Here is a 19,443-nt window from a genome sequence, read left to right as displayed (position 1 = left end):
GGAGAGGTCTGCCACGCCATGTGGTCTCCTCCGGGGCAGGCGGGAATCGAACTCATGGGGAAGTGGCTTTAGCTTCTCAGTGCTGTGCTTTAACCCGCTGCGCCACCAGGGAGGGCCCTCAACTTAGAGTATGCTTTATTCATCCCATTTTATAGATGGGTAAATAGAGGTAGAAACTAAGTTTCATATGCAAATTGCTTTTCTGACTAATACTGTAAGATTAAAGTTGGAACAGTCTGTTTCAGAACCCTGTCCTCTTTTCAATAAATTATTCTGTCTTTGTGGCAGAATCTTTAATTCTTCATTGATTGACTCATTTCATCATGCAATTAACATATCTCTAGAGCATTTTTTTAGAGCTCTGTGCATGCGTAAGCCAAAAAGAAAGATGAAGCCTGTTTACATTCTAGTTGGGAAATATAGGTGATGAACAAATAAATCAATAAGTGATTGTCAAATGTTAGGTGCAATAAAGAAAAATAAGGCAATTTAAGGGGCTAGGAAATGATGGGATTAGAGTGTATGTAAATATTTTAGATAAGACTGTGCAAGGAATTGTGCAACTGTCACTAGTATTTTATGATACTCTCATGTTCTATGAGAAGTATCTTGAGTCCTTGGCTTATATGACATTGAAACCCAATCTAAATTTTATATCATTCTTCAAAACAATGTGCTAGACTTAAAACCTACCATTTCATGATTTTATGTTGGTTTTATTTCATAATTTGACTTGAATGATTATTTGAAGAGACAAAATGGGTAATTGTTTTCTTTCTAAGTATCCAAAATAGCCAGCTTAATAAGGTGAACAAATGTTTGGAGTTATTAGGAGAGTGTGCCTTGCCAGCAATTAAGCAAAAGGGCCTACTTCTTATTAACACTTGATGTAGGATATTACTTCTTAGAAGCAATTTCATGATAGAAGCAGTAGTGATGTCAAGAACTAATTGACTGATTTTAATTGGAGAACACTTATATTACAAAATATGTGAGGTTAAGATATGTTCAACTTGTTTTAACTTTTCTTTGAAAAGCTGAAACTCTTCTTCCCAGTAGTAATTAAAAATAAACAGCAGTCATTAACTTACTGTGAGCTTCTAATGGCCACAATATGAATGATTTACTGAACTAAAGCAAAGTAATTCAACACTGAAATTATCTTGAAAATTAAAAAACATTCTACATAATGAATAGTTTCAATTTCTATAGAATCAATTTATGTGTAGTTTTTCCTTTTTATGTATTCTTTTTATGTATTTTTATGTATTCTATACGTGTACAACTTGATAGTTAACAGACAAAAATGCCCAGGTAGAGACTCCATGCTAAAAGAAAACAGTGCCAAGTTTATTTTTTGATATTAATACCATAGTTTTGGGAATGGGTTTTTTTTTTTTTTTTCCTCAATCACTCGACCAACATTTATTGTGAGACTGTTTTAGCTGCAGACATTTTCCCAAATGCTGTGGAGTAAAAAAAGAGAAGGGAACAGTCCCTGTCTCCCAAAGAATTAGTTATTAAGGATTGAAATGATATTTTACTTTAAATCCATCCCTTTTATTTAATAGCTCACATGATGACTTATTTAATCAATTCTGTGTTGTTGGACATTTAGGGAAATAGTTGTGTATTTTTTTTCTAAAAAAAAGGGGGTCTATATTAAAAACTGCTGGTAATAAACATTTGTACGTACTTCTGTTTCTTTGAAATATATATTCCACTAGTACAATAAGTCAAGTTACAAAGGCCAAAAGACATGAACATTTTAGTCTATTCCTAAATTTGACAAAAATCCTCCCCAAATGACAAAGGAGGAAAGAAGATTAAATCATTTTACCAACACGGTATGAGAGCCTCTCAGTATTCCTTTTCCCTGTAAGCTTCAAGAATATAGAATGTTCTATTAAAACATGCAGTGTTCCTCTCCTGACCCGCCCGCTGCTCCCCTCAGCAGTGTACTTCGTCGATCTGCCTGTTCTGCTCCCCACTCTGTCTCTGGTGAAGCCTCTCACCGCCCCTGAGCCTCTGGCCTGTACCCCAGTTATGTATGAATAAATAAATAAATCTTTAAAAAAAAAAAACATGCAGTGTTGTAAACCAATGTTACTTCAGTTTAAAAAATGAATATGAAATGGGTATCACTGACCTTTAGATTTTATAATTGCTCAAAACTTTTACATTTCAAAATGATTTATGAATTCCAAAAGTGTTTATCAAAGATATTTAGCTAGCACTGATACCTGACAAGAGAGCATCCAAATTATTTTCTTTCATTTTGCTGAGTCTTAGAATATTAAGATTGTGAAAGTGTTAAACTTGACTTAAAAATGAAAATTACAGCTAACCAAGAGTTTAATAGTCATGTGAAAGCATATTTTAGAAAAAAAGATTGCATTTTGTTAATGATTATTAAATTTAATAAAAGCAAAGTATATTGTGAATTAAATAGTAACCTATTATATTTGATGTTCATACATTTTATTTAAGCACAAAATTCCTACCTACCAAAATATAAACATAAAATATTGTGGATAGCTTTATAGAGTCCTAAACACATCTTACTTAAAAATTAAGTTATGTTATGGAATAAACTTATGTTTCACATAATAATGTATGGCAGTCTTTATAACACCATTTTTGACCTTCCTGAATTTTAATTATTTGACCTTCTTTTTATTCTTATTCTAATGATTATGATGCTTGTTTCTAGGACTATTGGGCACAAAAATCGGTATGTCAAAGTCCCCCGGGGTCACATTTGGGTGGAAGGCGATCATCATGGACACAGTTTCGACAGTAATTCTTTTGGGCCGGTAAGTCACCTCATTGCTGATATAACTAAATTTCAAAAGTAGAAGCAAAGGTGTGTAAGGTAGGTAACCCAGGTAATCCAGTCAGAACTGACCATAAATTCTATAGTGGAGTAGCTTATATTTGAAAATGTTCTTTTGGATACCATTGATGATAGAAGCTGTTATGGTGTTTGTGTGTGTGTGTGTGTGTGAGTATGTGTGTGTGGTGTTTCATAGAAAAGAGCATAGATTCTTTATGAAGTGCGAGAAAGTGCTATTGGCTGACTGACTCATCCTAGTAGGGAGGTCTGTTTTTACCCCACACAAATTCTTTGTATTTTATATTTTAAATTAGTGTTTAACAGACATATTGTGTAAAACCTAGAGACATCAATTTTCTAAATCATTTGCTTAAAATACAAGTCTCATGGGTATCACCTTCGCAAGTAACATTTTCTCATTGTTTAGTTCCCATATCCTCCTTAGGCCATGTAAACTGTCCAATTTTTTTTTTTATTTTGAATGTACACAGAAATTTTCTATTTATAAACTTCTACAATACATCACTAAAGTGAAGGCCCTTTAGTAAGTGGAAACTATACCTGATTTCTCGCTTCTAATGCTTGTTTCAAACTTGCATCTTGTCCCATCACTCTTCTATAGCTAATATATGATACATGTTTTCATTAATGTTGAGCACTTGCACAGAGATTTACAAAGTACATATGGCCACATTATCTGTTTAAATATTGGGGATCTGTTTCAAACAGTTTGCTCCCCATTTTATGAGAGACCGCTTTCTGACTATAGGAGCTGCTGTCATGACTCATGTTTGTCTAAAAGTACCGTAAAAGCTGTGTTAGGTAAGTGTTGTGGATAGTGGAAGAAAACTTAGGAGACCACTGTGTGTTTTTCTAGTTACAATGAGGATAATAAAAACTTGCAAGGCATTTTTCTTTCTTTTAAATTGCAATTACTAAAAAATTACATTTTACTCTTAGAAGGGTAATGAAATGGGGGACAAATAATATAGGTCACTTGGATAGTTCCAGAAATATGAAGTATAGTATTAACTTTAAAATGAAAATAAGTCATCTAAATACAGTTTTATTTCTCACTCATCAGTAAGATTAAATCTATTAAATATAGCACATTGTTGACCAAGCTCACATGAAAATGTTGGTTAACTTTAGTTAACTCTGAAATGTGTAACTCTGTAATGAAGTAACAACAAAAAAAGTATGCTACCAGATATGGGGTGTGTGGTAAATCACTAATTATTAATATTAAAATACAAGTTTGTGATTGGTTTGCTTTTTCTTTATTAATAATACAACCAATGGAATGTTATTTATATAATTAGTATTATTTGTGATCCAATGTATATCATATGCACTAATGTTTTGGGAGAGGAAAACATGGAATTGCTGTCACCCACAGTATATCATATCTGTCGTCCAGCTTTTACTGGCCCCCTTTTCTGAGTCTTGCACCATTGAGCTATGATACACTTATGAAGGTGTACCAAGTATGGAAATATTCTTTGACATACATCTATTGAAAAAAAAGTGAAAGTAACAAACTTGCATGAAGGAGAATCTCTGTTTATTACAATTGGAAGCTATAGTACTTAAAATGTTAATACATATATTGTGAGAAACACTTTAATATTGTTTATTTTAGATTATGGTCTTAAATGAAATCAGTCCTTCTCAAGCTCTTCCAAAAAGTCACAGGGGGTAACTACTCCAAAACCCATTTTACATGGCCAAATTATTACCCTGATCCAAAACCAGACATGGCTAGCACAAAAATATAAAAATATAGAATGATATAGTTGATACATAGATACAACAAAACATTAGCAAATTGACTTCAACAGTGGACTAAGAAAGTCATTCACCCAGCTAAGTGTCATTCATGCTAGGGATGTAAGGGTTCCGCATACGCAGTCAATAAACATAGCACACTTCATCCACACAGCAACAAGAGTATCAATGGATACTGAAAACATATTTGACAAGATTCAAGACAAATATGTGATAAAAAAAAAAAATCTTTGTAAATTTGGATACAGCAGCATGATAAAGGCTATATGTGACAAATCCGCAACTAACACCAGACTTAGTGGTGGAAAACTGAAGGTTTTCCTCCAAGATCAGGAATAAAGAAAGGATGTCCACTCTCACCACTACTATTCTGTATAATTTTGGAAGTCCTAGACAGACCAATTAAACAAAGAGAAATGTAAAAGAAATCAAAATTGGAGAAAAAGAAAGAAAAGTGTCACCATGTGCAGATTATGTGATGAAATACATGATAAACCTTAAAAGAAACTTCTACCAAAAACAGCTCTTCACAATTTCTAAAATCAGAGGAAGTAAAACCTCATGTTCAAAATGAAACTGAGAAGTCTGAGTATAGAGACTGTTTATTTCTGATTCATGAACGATTGATTACTTTAGAATTTTATAATAAAAAGGTTGAAATTGTATTATTTAAAAGTTAAAAGAATCTTAAATTTTCAAATACATACAAACTCAAAAGTTGTTATTTTTTTCCCCCAGTATTCTCAATTGAGACTTTTGGCATAGCAACCAGCATGCGTGTAGACAGGAAGCTCCTGCCTTTCTGACATGTTGATTCATTTCTCCCATTATAAGTAGGGGATGCACTTTTTTTCGTGAGGTAAACACCCTATCTAAAGGAAGCCAGTGTTGTCTCTGGGATGCTTGACTTGACTTTGTGGAAATTGATGGAAGCCTTTGCCTTTCATTTCCCTCCTGAATAACTTTAGAAGTCTATCCAAATCCATTTACCATGCTTTAATTCTTTGAATAGTAGTTTTATTTTATCATAGAATCTACCTAGTGCCTTTTAAATTGTTGCCTACTGATAATTACAGTGGAGCTGACATTTTCCATAATCAAGTATACTTCTAGTTGTAAATCTAAACAATGGAAAATGGTGTCTCATTCTGTTTTATCTAGTTTGTTTTGTTATTTTTCCATTTATATCTTTATGTTTGCATTTGCTTTACTGATTTGGTTTATTGCCAGGACATCTAGGTTCAAGAGGGAATTCAAAAGAAATAATCTAGGTTCAAGAGGGAATTCAAAAGAAATAATAAAATGAGTAGATGAAATCACATTTATATACTCTATTATATGTATCTATACACACACATAAAGAGTACCTTATACAATAAGAGAGTGTAGTATATCCAAACAGTGTCATATTATGTAGTCATAAAATTATGTTTGTGAAGAATTTTAATAATACAGTATTTGTGATATTGTTTTACATGAATACATAGTAGAATATGCAATATTTTTCCCAGTTCTTTTTGTAATTGTGCTAGATTCTTTTTTATATCTTGAGTTTTTCTCTTTTAAAAGGTTTGCTATGAAGTTAATAAAAATAAATTTTTATTAACTTCATAGTCATAAAAAAAACTTTATATAAGTATTAAAAAATTGATTAAAATAAATGACTTCTAAGTTTCAATCTGACTCTAAGTTCTATGAAAATGTCTTATAGTGCTGTAGTCAAAGGGAAAAATATTAGAGATGTCATTGGGTATAAAATAGTTCAGTTATGAATTTATCTCTACATAACATCTTCATGCTAAAAATATTAAATATATTGTTATCACACAATGAGAGAATACATCCTTTTTTTCTGACAATAAAAATCACTAATTTATGACTAGTTTAGATTTCTGGTGTGAGACATCTCTTATGTCTTTTTGTAAAGCTTTTGTTAATTGTCTAGACGTATTTTTCAGTGCATACAATTACTTGATTTTGTTGGATTATATATTTAAAATATCTGATTTTGCAATACTTGTTTATTATTGCTTACAGTAGTTGGTAAGTAGTTCTCTTTGCTTTGTGAAAGTGTCTTTCTCTTTGCCATCACTACTTCTATGTAAATGAAGTTAATACATTTTATATTGTAGTCTTATTCTCGGCCACTCCCCAAAATAACTGATTAGAATAGATATTGATGTAATTTCTACTTGTTTTAAAAGGAAAGAATATAAAAAGCAAATTTTATATTTGTATTTGTGTGTGTGCCCACATATGCTTTTTCAGATTGTAGTTTTGGTTTTATTTTTTTATATTTATTTATGCATACAGAACTGGGGTACAGGCCAGAGGTGTTGTGGGTGAGAGGATTCACCAGAGACAGAGTGGGAAGCAGGACAGGCAGATCGACAAAGTACACTGCTGAGGGGAGCAGTGGGTGAGACAGAAGAGGTCTGCTGTGCCATGATGGAACTCATTACACTGAAGCAGCTATGGCCAGCTTGCAGTGCCGTGTCCCAGCCCTTTGTGCCACCAGGGAGGGCCTCAGATTGTAATTTTTAACTACTTGAAATGAGCAAACACTACATCAGTCAAAAATGCATGCAGCAGCTCTTTATTTATTATGCTCACTTCAGTACCAATATTTGAAATGTTCTCACAGACATTCATTTCTATGAAAATACAACTGTGACTCTTACCTCTTGCCTCCATTTAACTTGTACATTTTCCGTCTTAGAAGTTTTTCTACCACATTTTTAGGCCTCTAAGTCAGAATCACTAACTACTCTCACTATTTGCTGTATGGTGATTTGTTGTAAGAAACACATGTTGTAATAGAAATTCTGGTTAGTCAGTATCTAAAATAAATAATTTATTTTAGCTTCACTGACTGAATGCTATTATGGGGAGGAAATCCAACAAGTTCGGCTTAAACATTTCAAAGGAAATATAACCTTTCAAGATATATAAAACTATTTTGATTTTTTAAGTTTGTGATCAGAGAGTCACCTTGTGAACAATTTGTGTGCAGGAGCTATGAAGCAGAACTGAACAATTTTGATGCAGAAACTATGTATGATATACTGCCTCTCTCTGAGAATGGAAACTTCACATTATTCTCAATATGAATTATTTTTAGTTCCAAGTCATTTGGAAAGAGTTAATCTAATTGCTTATTTCATAGATTCCTAATGAAATAAAAATGTTTTCTTGGAGGAAATATGCCTAACAGGAGACGATAGTTTTAGAGTAAGTGAATAATAGAAATGTTATTATTAATTAAATGAACTGATGGTCTGAAAATAATTATAATATCTAAAAACATTGAAATGAAGATTAAAATTCCAACTTTATAAAGTTCAAAAAATTCTTCAGTTTTAAAAACTAGTGGAAAGGTAAAGGAGAAGGGCAAAGTTCACATTTTCATATCATGTAAGCTTTTCATTTATTTTTTCAAGACACATTTTTTTGAGCCTCTGCTATTAGTTGAGATTGAATTCTGCTGCATGGACTGAATAAGGAGAGGCAAGCATTTTATTAATTAGTGACAGGTTGCACTAATTTTATTATATATGTGGAAAATGGGCATTTTAGGAGATTTACTATTAAGTCATGTTTCTGCAATATTTCCTCTCCAATGGGCACGTTTGGTAAAAGAGAAATATGGTATATCATTAACTAGAAACAAGATTCTCACAGATAAGAGGCTGAATGACAGAGAAAGAGAAGGAAAGTTTTGGTATTTTTGAGATCACATGACAAAGGTAGGAACTAGAGTGGAGCTTTGGAGAGATGATTGAATGATTCATAAATCATTAGGGCAAAGAATCAACGTGTAACTAAGATGGAGTAGCCAGAATCTGAGCATCTGCCCGGTCATTTGGTGTTGTCACCTAGTCAGTAGGTGCCCGGATGCCTAGGAGGAGCAGGCCAAGATTGCATGAAGGTCTACTGAGATGTAATTGCTCCCTGAAAGGCAGGATTGCCCAGAAGAGGAGACAAACAGGCAGCTACAGAACAGAATAAGAAGTACTCCACGCACGGTTACTGTGACAGAGCTGCCTGGAAGTGCAGACATTTGAGAACTAAAAACCAGTAAGAATCAAAACTACAAAATATCCTAGAAAGATTTGCTAGAACAGTGTGTTCTGAAATGGGTGAAATAATAACTATTCCGTAAAGCTTCCTGTTGCATAAACACTTTAGATGCTGTATGATTTGTAAATGAAGTAGTTTCACCTGAGGTGGCTAATGGGTTTCAGCTGCATGAAAAATTCTCTGCATATACCATGCAGAATAATCTTATAGACCTAAAAGAATGAATTGACATTTTATTTTATTCATTGTTAAAGTGTAGTATTTTCTCTTGAGTAAGTTCTTTAGAGCAGCTAGAGTAATTTTTATTTAAAATCAGCCATTTTCAATAAAGAAAAGGATCATTAGACTGTGTTGACAGGATCCAAATAAATTGTTCTATTCACACTTTCTTTGAAAATTGTTACTTACATTTTAATTGGTATTTTTTTGTAGTACATGCTTTGGTTTATTAAAAAAATTAGGAACTTAAATAATCTATGTTTTAGAGAAAACAACAGATAACGACAGCCCTATGGTTCTCAAAATCATAGAACTTTATCTTGTTTTTTTTTTTTTTTCCCTTTGAACTGTTTCTCACAGTTCTCTTAACAGTGAGGAAGCCTCACAGTTCTCTTAACAGTGCTGGCTTTGTTTAGTTATAATTTTCAGTTGACTAGTGTATCCAAAGGCATGTGTTTGATAAAAAGTTTAAGCCAATTTTTAAAACTACAATTATAATTAAACTGTTTAAGGCCTCCCTGGTAGTGCAAGGGGTCAAAGCATACCACTACGAAGCTATCAGCAGCCACTGCAGCACGAGTTTGACCCCCCAGCCAGGGAGCTGACCCAGATAGCCCAGCAGACCTCTCTTGTCTGGACCACTGCTCCCCTCAGCAGTGTGCTTTGGTCAATCCACCACCTGTTCAGCTCCTCACTCAATCTCTAGTGAATCCTGCCACTCCCCCAACACCTCCTGCCTGCATACCAGTTCTTGTATGAATAAATAAATAAATCTTTTAGAAAAAATAAATTATCTGTCTAACTAAAGATGGCTAAGCTTCAGTAGAGTCCACTCTCTGGAGCATTATTCAAAACAGAGAAATGTCTGTACAACAAAAAGCAAGGAAAAGATCTATAGGATTAGTCTTTAGTTGGATTTGTTACTGTACAGTTAGGACATCCAATGCAGCAAGGTTTTACAAAGAGAGCATGGAAATCTAATGTCAGCTGGAGATAGTCATGAAGTAAATAATGTCAACTCCTGCCCTCTGAGAACAGAGACAATCTAAGCTTCCTAGTTTACCAATCAATCAAATTTGGTCTTCTGTCTTAATTATTCTGTTAGTGTAGAAATGGCTTTCCACATGACTTCATTTTCAGATAGAATTGTCAGCAAACTTCATTTCTGTGACAGATATTATACCTTTGGAACATTTAGTTACAGATTAAGCATACTCATTTTGTTATAAATGTATATTTACTGACAGTGGGCCAAGAATCAAAAAAAGTTTTTTTAATTTATCAGTTTTATTAAGCTATTAGATTTTTTAAAGTAGGCCTAAAACCCTTATCTCATTATTTGTGAGAGCTGATTGGTGTCTATATAACTTAGTTACACAGGAGAATAAAATGAAAAATGCAAGACACCTGAAGGAGAACAATTTGCTGTTTGCATAGACTAGACAATGTAGTAAAGCTCTGCTATTTAATATTGCAATTCAAGGTTTGGGATTGAATTGTTTAATTTATTTTTTTATTATTTTAAAAGATTTATTTTTATTTATTTATGCATTTAAGAACCAGCATGTAGGCCAGAAGTGCACGGATTCACCAGAGACAGAGTGGAGAGCAGAACAGACAGATAGACTGAAATACACTGCTCAGGGGAGCAGCGGGTCAGGGTCAGCTCCCTGGACCGGGCATAGAGCTCAGGCTGCAGTGGCTGTCAATAGCTTCATAGTTCTGAGATGTGATCCCTTGCACCACCAGAGAGACCCATGCTTCCAAGCTATTGTGGCTGGCATAGCTTGATAGGGCTGAAACTTTAACCTCTGAGTCCCCAGGGTGTCTCCTTTATTGTCTCATTTAAACAATATACCTTTGTAAGATGTTAGTGGATAATTAGTAACTTTCTGCTGCCTTTAATATATAATCATCAAGCTACTTGAACTTCTGGGAGACAATTTTCTAAGGAAAATTTTAATTTCCCTGAAGCTTGGTGGGTGATTTTGAAAGTGGCTTTGGTTTGCATTAGTATCTTTTTTTTTTTAAGATTTATTTTTTTTATGCATATAAACCTGGAGTATAGGCCAGAGGTGTAGGGGCAGTGAGAGAATTCACCAGAGTCAGTGGGGAACAGAACAGGGGAGCAGTGGGCAAGACAGGAGAGGTCTGCTGTGCCATGTGGGTCACGGGGGGGGCAGGGATTGAACTCTCACTGAAGCAGCTGTGGCCAGCTTGCCCTGCTGCTTCCTAACCCATTGTGCCACTGGGGAGGGCCCTGAATTAATATCTTATTAGTTATATTTATTAAAATGCCCTGAAAAGACCATTAGGGGTTGGGTAATTTATTTCCCATGTGAGGGATAAATACATGGAGCCTCTCATGAATCAGTATAGACTGCATCCATAGGAAGCCCATATGGATTTGAGGTACGTTTTCATTTGTCTAATTTGGTAGGCCAAGTAAGTATAAATGCAGTTACTTCTTTCAGTGTTTAGAACCAGACCCAAGAGGTTTGTTCTGTTGAAGGGTGCTGTCAATCGCCCAGCTTTTGCATTATTTAACAATGGCTCTTATTCTATGACTCTTGATCATTCAGTACTATTCCACCCTGCTGCCATTAAGAATTTTTCTGTAGAGAGCTCTAATCACTATGTCCTTCTTAAAAACATCATCAACCTACAGTATCTATTATATTTAAGAAATGTTAGAAGTCTTCCATTTTAAGTCAGAAACAAAATCTAGTCTTACCACTTTTGTTGAACACTGTATGACTGTCACACCAAAGCAGTTTAAGGCAAGGAAATAAAATAAAAGAGATAGAAATTGGAAAGGAAGATTCTAAACAGTTTTTTTTTTTTTTCGTTTGCTCTCAAGTGTGTTATTACCTATTTAGAAAACCCAAGAGGAAGCTGCAGTGTTATGAAGGCAGTTCTGCAAGTTTACTAGTATAATAGCTGTTAAATACAGCAATCAAGCTTGTCTAAACATCATCAACAATTGAAAACATACTTTTAAGGAATCTGCCATTTTAAATAGCAATAAAAATTCAGGATTGTGATTACCTCTCAAGGGGAGCTTGGGAATGTAATGAGAGAGAAATAAGCAGGGACACTCATATTTTAGCAAAGGTGTTGATTATATAGATATTCATCATATTATGCTTTATACCTTTCATACTGGAAACATAAAATAATTTTAATGACTACTTAAATAAAAATATTAAAAGTTGATGTCAGTGACAGGTTTCCCCCAAGTATTTGTGGAAAATAGAGTTTGGAGATCCATACATCTGAACATTTAGTAGCTACAATAAAGTCAAACATGTTAAATATGTCCCTATCTTAACAAATATAACTTCATATAACTTAAACCAGCAAGCATAGTGAAGATGAATCAGTTTAACTATTATCATAAGTCTGAATATTCTGCTGAAAGACCTGTGATGTTTGGCAAAAAATATAATGAAAGCATATAATTCGTAAATTATTGTGTTTATTCACAAAACTCAAAAGTAAATCACTGTGTTGTCTTAATCAAGATATTCACATAATCTGTAGTAATTATATAATAGAATTTTAACTTGCATTTAGAGTCTAGAAATTTTAATGTTCATCAAAATGTAAATGAAAAATAATGCAAAAAACTGAAAAGTAAATTTGAATTTTTTGGTAAACTATTGAAAGTACCCTTTACAATCAAAAGGCAAAATAAAACGAATGAACATAAAATTAATCTCAAAATTACATAAGTAAAACTGAACTTTGAAATAAGACCTTATTAAACTTTATTATATATTTTTGTAAAAAACAAATTGATGTACAAGTTGAGGCTTTCATTTCTGTACAGCTGTCCATGTAAAGATATAGCATTACGTTTCATGCACACTACTTCCTAGGCTGTAAACATGCAAATTTAAGAGGCACTAAGAAACATTTTAATTTTTAGACAAGAGGGTAATAAGTAAGAAAGACATATCAGCAAGACTGATTTGGGAAAATTATGAGTGAAAGATTAGGTTACAAATAGGCTATAGGTAGAAAATGCAATTACTTGGTGATAATATTAGTTCAAGTGGGAGATGATTAATCTCTAGACTAAGGTGGAGGCGATAAAAATGTGAAGAGGAATGATTTGAGTGTCCTTAGCAACAAACAGTTGATTAGATGTGTATTAGATTCTGCTGCCCAGAATTACTCAGCACATGTATTAGTGAAGTTCAGCAGCTGAAATACTGAACTGTCTCCATGATCCAGTTTGATGGACCAGACTTTAAAATTTAAGAGTTTAAATCACAATGATGGATTTGCGATCATTTTTATATGGAAAAGAGACACTGAAAGTGACAACGTGATATTTCCAAACTTCTTTAGTTTGCAAAGAACTTGAAGAGATATTTGAGTGAGCAGGCAGTCTCAGACCTGATGAGAAGCTGATGCTTCATAGTGACTAGACTTGTTATCCCCAGAAAGGGAGGGAGAATCAGTTCTTGCTTATGACTCATTAATATTTGTAGGCAAGTATCCCATCCAAATTCTGTTTTCTTACATTGTGTATCCCTGTCAGCTGAGTGACTACGCTCACATTTCAGCCAGTCTTTGTCTACAGTTTTCATGTATTTCCAAAGGTGATAGTGATTCTTACAATGCAGAGGCTAGTGATAAAGAAATAAACTAAAAAGCTCATTGCTAAGCTGAATGATGGAAAAACATTAAAAAATGTCTTTCATTATTGTTATTATTTTGATATATTCAAAATAAGATATTTTTAAAAGAGAAATTATTAATTTTGCAGAAGGAATAGTATAGATTGTTCACATTAATTTTGCTTTATATTAGCTAATTCCCCTTTAAATAAATTTGCAGGACTAAAATCAATACATGGGTATTATAATCAGTGGAAGGAAAGGAAGTTATAGTACTTCATTCAGTATGGACTTTTGGGTGTTGGTTTTCTTGGTCACTAGCCAGATTTCCATAAAGATAGTAATTACTGACTAACTAGGATATATGCTAGACTAACAACCACACTAAGGTAAAATTTTATGTACATCTCCATTGAATTTATTTGTAGTTGAACAGCTTTAACCAAACCATTTTCAAAGCTACTTAAACCCCCTTATTATGAAATGTATTTTCTGGTTGGCTACAGAGGCTTTATACTCTTTCTGCCTAGTAGTTGTTGGGAAGCAGCAGGCCAATGAAACATTTTTCTCAAATGAGCCAGTATTATACTTAAGTTGTTCATGTATATTATATTGCACTTCAAAAATAAAAAAAAAAACTAATAACATCATAAATTATGTTGGGTCTACAAGTTATTATGAGTTATGTAGGCTCTGGTCAAGGAAAAATATATTTGGTGCAGAAGCTTTTATTTTGTTTAAGATTTTTATTTTATTTACTTATGCATACAAGAGCTGGAGTACAGGCCAGAAGTGCAGAGGTGGTGAGAGGATTGACCAGAGACAGAGTGGGGAACAGAACAGGCAGATTGACTGAAATAGGCTACTGAAGGAAGCAGGGGGTGAGACAGGAGAGACCTGCTGTGCCATGTGGGTCAGCCCCTTGGACTGGGATGTAACTTGTAGCACAGTGGCTGATGATAGCTTAATAGGGAGACTTAACCCCTGCTCTACCTGGTCCAGAGGTTTTTAAAACAAAATTCATTGTGTGCTTTTTTCTGACATTAAAAATAAAAAAAAAAAAAAAAACAACCTCCCACTTCCCACCCCCCCACAAAAAAAAAACCATAAAAAATCAAAGATATTTGCTCAGTCTTCCAAAAAAAGAAATTATGTATGGAATAGAGAATGCCAATACCACTAATGGGATATATTCTTTAAATCTAAAAGCATGGTTTCACTGGGCTGTTGTTTCTAGATTGAATGCATTATCCTGATCTGCCTGAAAACTAAATACAAAATGGCAAAGCCATTTAAAAGATCATTCATCAGAGGGCATGGATGTAATAACCAGATGGACATAGCTGGTAAAATTGCCATATTTTTTTCAAACAGTTTTATACTGTTGAGTCTCACAAGTATACATTATAAAAAAACTTGAAATAAATTTTCAAGAGTAAGTTCTTGTTTGATTTTATTATAGTCACATAGTACTTCTCTATATTTTAATTAAAACATGCTTTAGCTGATGTATTTTTCCTTTTAGGTGAAGCTATTATTTGACTGTTAGAAGGTCTTTCTACAACTTCTATATAACAGCATATTAATATGAAATTTTATTCTACGCTTCTCCACTCTGTCGTTGTTCCTCACAGTCTCACTCATTCATTTAGAGTTCATTATTCACAATACTATTTTTTTGTCTCACTAGGGGAAATTTAGTATTTGGTTTTAAGTAAGATTGTGAATAAGATACCCTTTATGAAAAGAATTTAAATTGAATATGCCTGTGTGTGAGGACATTACCCATAATTGATATATCATTATCCTTTAGGTTCTGGAAGATTTCCCTCTTTATAAAGTTATTTTCTACATTCTCTATTTTTAATTTCTGACTCTACCACATAGGCTATTACCATGAGCCGCTGATTAGTGATTTCTTCTTTGAATGTGCTCTTCTAAAACTTCAGTTTTAAAATAAGCCAATGAAAAACATCATGAATCATGCAAAGCGGAATCATTACAGATGCACACAAAATACACTCTATATGCTTCCTGCTCAATTAAAAATAAACTGGTCCTAAAGTGAATTTTAAAATCTTCAAAACTTATCATATGTTCTGTTTTTGCAGCCCATGGTTTCTTTTACTCTACAGTAGAAGACCCTTGTTCTCCCTTAGAAATCCAGGTCACCCTATGCACACAAGTCCCTTCTACCCCTTTCTCAAAAGTGGAAATCTAATCATCATTCACAGGCAACAAAAAAGAGAAAAATACCATCTCTTGAAAATATTACTTTCAACTTTTTATAAATGTAACAAAAACCTTTCCTTCCCCTTCAACATCATCACAAAAAGAAAAATGAATGACAGTGAATGAAAATCAGTAGACAGGCAAAGGAATTATTTCTGTGGTGATGATTCCCCCTAGTTTCACCAGGCCACCTCACTTGTCCCTGAAGACAAATGAGACTACTGCTTTCACTGTTTTGAACCTGAGAGCTCAATGAGTGACCTCCAGTCTCCCTCAGATCAAATGCCTGTTGCCCCCATGCCACGGTCTTCCAAAGCTGAAGGGAAATCTGCTACATGGCTATGACTGTGGATAGCTTCCTGGTGTTATATATCAGTTTGAAGTTCAGGAGAGAGAATAGTCTGACCTCTGGCTCTCAGTCCAGAGATAAGGCACTGCTCTTCAACCTGCTAATTTTGACTGCAGTGTAGCAAGATCTAGACAAGAAAGGGCTATGATTGGACTAACTTGAGTCAGTTGTGCATCCTGGAACAATCATCCTATGGATGGGTTTGAGCATTGTGATTGCATAGTTTGGGGAATCTACCTCCAGACCAACTAAGTGTGGTCAGGGGCCAGAGCTAAATAACATTTGTTCTTAATGATGCCAAAATAGAAACAAGAGTTTTTCTTCCCAACTTCTGCAGGTATATTTAGCAAACAAAAGTCAAGGTCATGTTGTCATGTCATAAAAAGGTGGAAAGCATGAATACTACAATAGGGACAGAGATAAATCTTGAAGATGTGGAAGTGGGTAGTCACAGGAGGAAAGAATTTGAAAGGTTTCCATGAGTTAAAATTTGAAGGAAAAGATAGTTTAACATGTGGGCAAGTGGGAAAGTAACTTTCTAGAAGTAGAGAGCAAATCTAGAAGCATAAGAATGGAGGTGGAAGTGTTTAGGACATGTACTGGACATTTGAACAATTTTATTTGGGCAAAAATTTCAGAAACGGGAATAGCAAAATCTAAAGCCATAACAGAGTCCTTGGTATCACACAAAGTCAGGGCAGTGGTCTTCAGACCAGGAAGCTTGAGAGGCTCTTGAGTGTAACAGAGAACTTACCACAATATCAAGTTATTAACAATTAGTTGTCAGTGTTGTGTCGAGGGAATTGGAAATTGGGGAAACAAAAATTTAGAAAAGGCTAAAAAGTTATATAGTATATACCACAGCAAACTAATTAAGTTGGGGAATCTCACATTTTAGTGTGCCTTGGAAAAACTTGGTGAGCTTACTAGAAATGCAGATGTCTTGACTGACACTCAAAAAGGTTTGGTGGTTTAGCAGAAAATTGACCTTTGGGATTATTTTTCTTAAATACTAGTGACCAAGTGCATGTGATCAAAGAACCACACTTTAAGAAATGCTGATCTTGGGAAGGAATTTGGAGAAACAGTTTGAGAAGTACTGACTATCAAGTGTCCTTGTTCATTCTCGCAGCTGGCCCAACTTTCAGAGCTCAGGAACTTAGCCTTAGCTTTAGTCTGATATCTGAAGTTTGAGTCTAGCAGAAGGTTGAAGACACAAAGGCTCACTTTTCTCTGAAGTTTTTATGTGGTGCCATCTTTCTAAACATAAGTCAAGTGGACATTTTATAGCATGACTCACCTGAATAGCTTTGATTCCTGTGGTTTCACTGGGGGAGAAGTGCCAGAAAAGATGAATGGATTCTGCTTGAGACTTAAGTGTGATTATTTTATGTGGCTTCAAGATTCTGTTCTCTAGTTGCAATCTATGCAAATTCAAATTAATTATAATTTAAATGACAAAGGGTGTTTTGGGATACTGAACAAGTGGGAGGTGGGTATTAATCACCAGGTTTTGGCAGTTTTGCTCTGGAGGGAGGAGTGCTAGCTACTCCTGGGGGCAGCTTTAGGAGCATGCTTTTGTGGACTTGACGATTCTTGGTTAACTTTTTAATTAAAAGTCTTTAACAAAGCCCATATGTTTCCTAATCAGGAACAATAAAATTATTATCCTGTGTCATAAATCCTAAGGCCATACTTAGACTAATTTAAAACATGTTCCATGTAATCTACTACCTATTTTAAAAATTCTGTCATAAGTTTTTGTTGTATGACACATGTCTCACTGTAGTTTAAGATTAAAAGCTCCTAAAGTTCTGAAGCTGTGGTAGAATTTTCTTTGCATCCTCGTTTTCCTTTTAACCATCTTACCTTTCTTCCATAATTTTCTCTTTAACTCAGCTAGATGTCTAGTCTTTGAAGAAATGATTCATTCATTTGGCTCCTGGTTTGTGAGAGTAACTTTCATGTTGCCAAAACCAGTGATCTTTTACACATATTCATCTTACTCAGACTTTCAGCTGCATTTGATATGGTTGACCACTTCCTCTTTAAAACATTTTGAAAATGTTCTCTCTTGGCTTCCTTGAACCTGTACAACCAGTCACTTTTTAATAGGACTCTTTTTAATAGGACTCTTGTAGATTTTATTCTTCTCTGCCAGACCTCTAATTTGGCATAGCTTGAGCTTTGTCCCAAGTTTCAGCTCAATTAAAACTCTCCATAATGTAATTAACCCCTTGTCTTTTGTTCTTTTTTTTTCCATTTTAAATGATCTTTACTTTATATTTTATTCTCCACCTTTATTTCTACTCTACCACATTTTTATTTTTATTTTTTAATATTTGTTTACTTAGGCATACAGGACTGGGCTACAGGCCAGAGGTGCAGGGGATGAGAGGATTCACCAGAGACAGAGTGGGGAGCAGAACAGGCAGGTTCACTGAAATACACTGCTGAGGGGAGCAGCAGGTTGGTCAGGCCCCTGGCCTGGGATCAGACTTGTAAAGCGCTGCGGTTAGCTTCATAGTGTTGTGCTTTAACCCATTGTGCCACCAGGGACAGCCCCTGAGCCCCATTTTTTTATATATATAGTTCATTTTTAAAGGCTATATAGAAATATTCAAAATGTATTTATTTATTTATTATTTTTTAAAGATTTATTTGTGCATACAGAACTGGGGTACAGGCCAGAGCCTCAGGGGCAGCAAGAGGCTTCACCAGAGACAGAGTGGGGAGCAGAACAAGCAGAGTGATGGATACTGCTGAGGGGAGCGGCGGGCAGGTCAGGAGAGGTCTGCTGCGCCATGTGGTCACCTCCGGGGCAGGCGGGAATCGAACTCATGCGGAAGTGGCTTTAGCTTCCCAGTGCTGTGCTTTAACCCGCTGCGCCACCAGGGAGGGCCTCAAAATTTATTTTTAAAAAAAATTAAAGAAATTTTTTTAAATTCCTTTTCTCTTACCCTCAGGGTCCTCAGGATATTGATGTCAACTGATATTTAACAGTGATTTACTTATAGTCTATTATGTAAACTTCCAGAATTTGCTTTTAACATTCTGACTTTCTTTGCTTCACATTATTCTCTGAAACTCCCTCCATTTTGTGGAAAGTGGCCATATTTCATCCTTTGCTATGGTGAGACCCTATGCTTTTAAATAATGTTTTTATTGTTAATTATATTTCTATCTCCAGATCTTACCACACTTAGCACCTCTGATGTAACATGAAAATGAAGCTCTCCATCCCCTTCTTCCTACCTCTTCTTTCCTTACATTTCCCCCATTTCACCATTTACTCAGCGACTCCAGCCAAA

The 19,443-nt window shown here is 34.6% G+C and overlaps 1 protein-coding gene across 3 annotated transcripts in view; it reads left to right on the top strand.

The window, feature by feature from the left end:
- IMMP2L (IMP2 inner mitochondrial membrane peptidase-like (S. cerevisiae)) overlaps window positions 1-19,443 on the top strand; it is a 729,327-nt gene that overhangs the window by 549,748 nt on the left and 160,136 nt on the right. For all 3 annotated transcript variants that reach the window (XM_012721038.1, XM_004676950.2, XM_012721037.1), the window contains one exon: window positions 2,714-2,816. In XM_012721038.1, coding sequence (XP_012576492.1) covers window positions 2,714-2,816 — 103 coding nt within the window. The remainder of the gene's footprint in view (window positions 1-2,713; window positions 2,817-19,443) is intronic.

This window comes from Condylura cristata, unplaced genomic scaffold (genome assembly GCF_000260355.1).
Source record: "Condylura cristata isolate star-nosed mole 26May11 unplaced genomic scaffold, ConCri1.0 scaffold00005, whole genome shotgun sequence".
Classification (NCBI taxonomy): domain Eukaryota; kingdom Metazoa; phylum Chordata; class Mammalia; order Eulipotyphla; family Talpidae; genus Condylura; species Condylura cristata.
The sequence above is the reverse complement of the archived record's forward strand: the minus strand, read 5'-3'. Positions and strand labels throughout refer to the sequence as shown.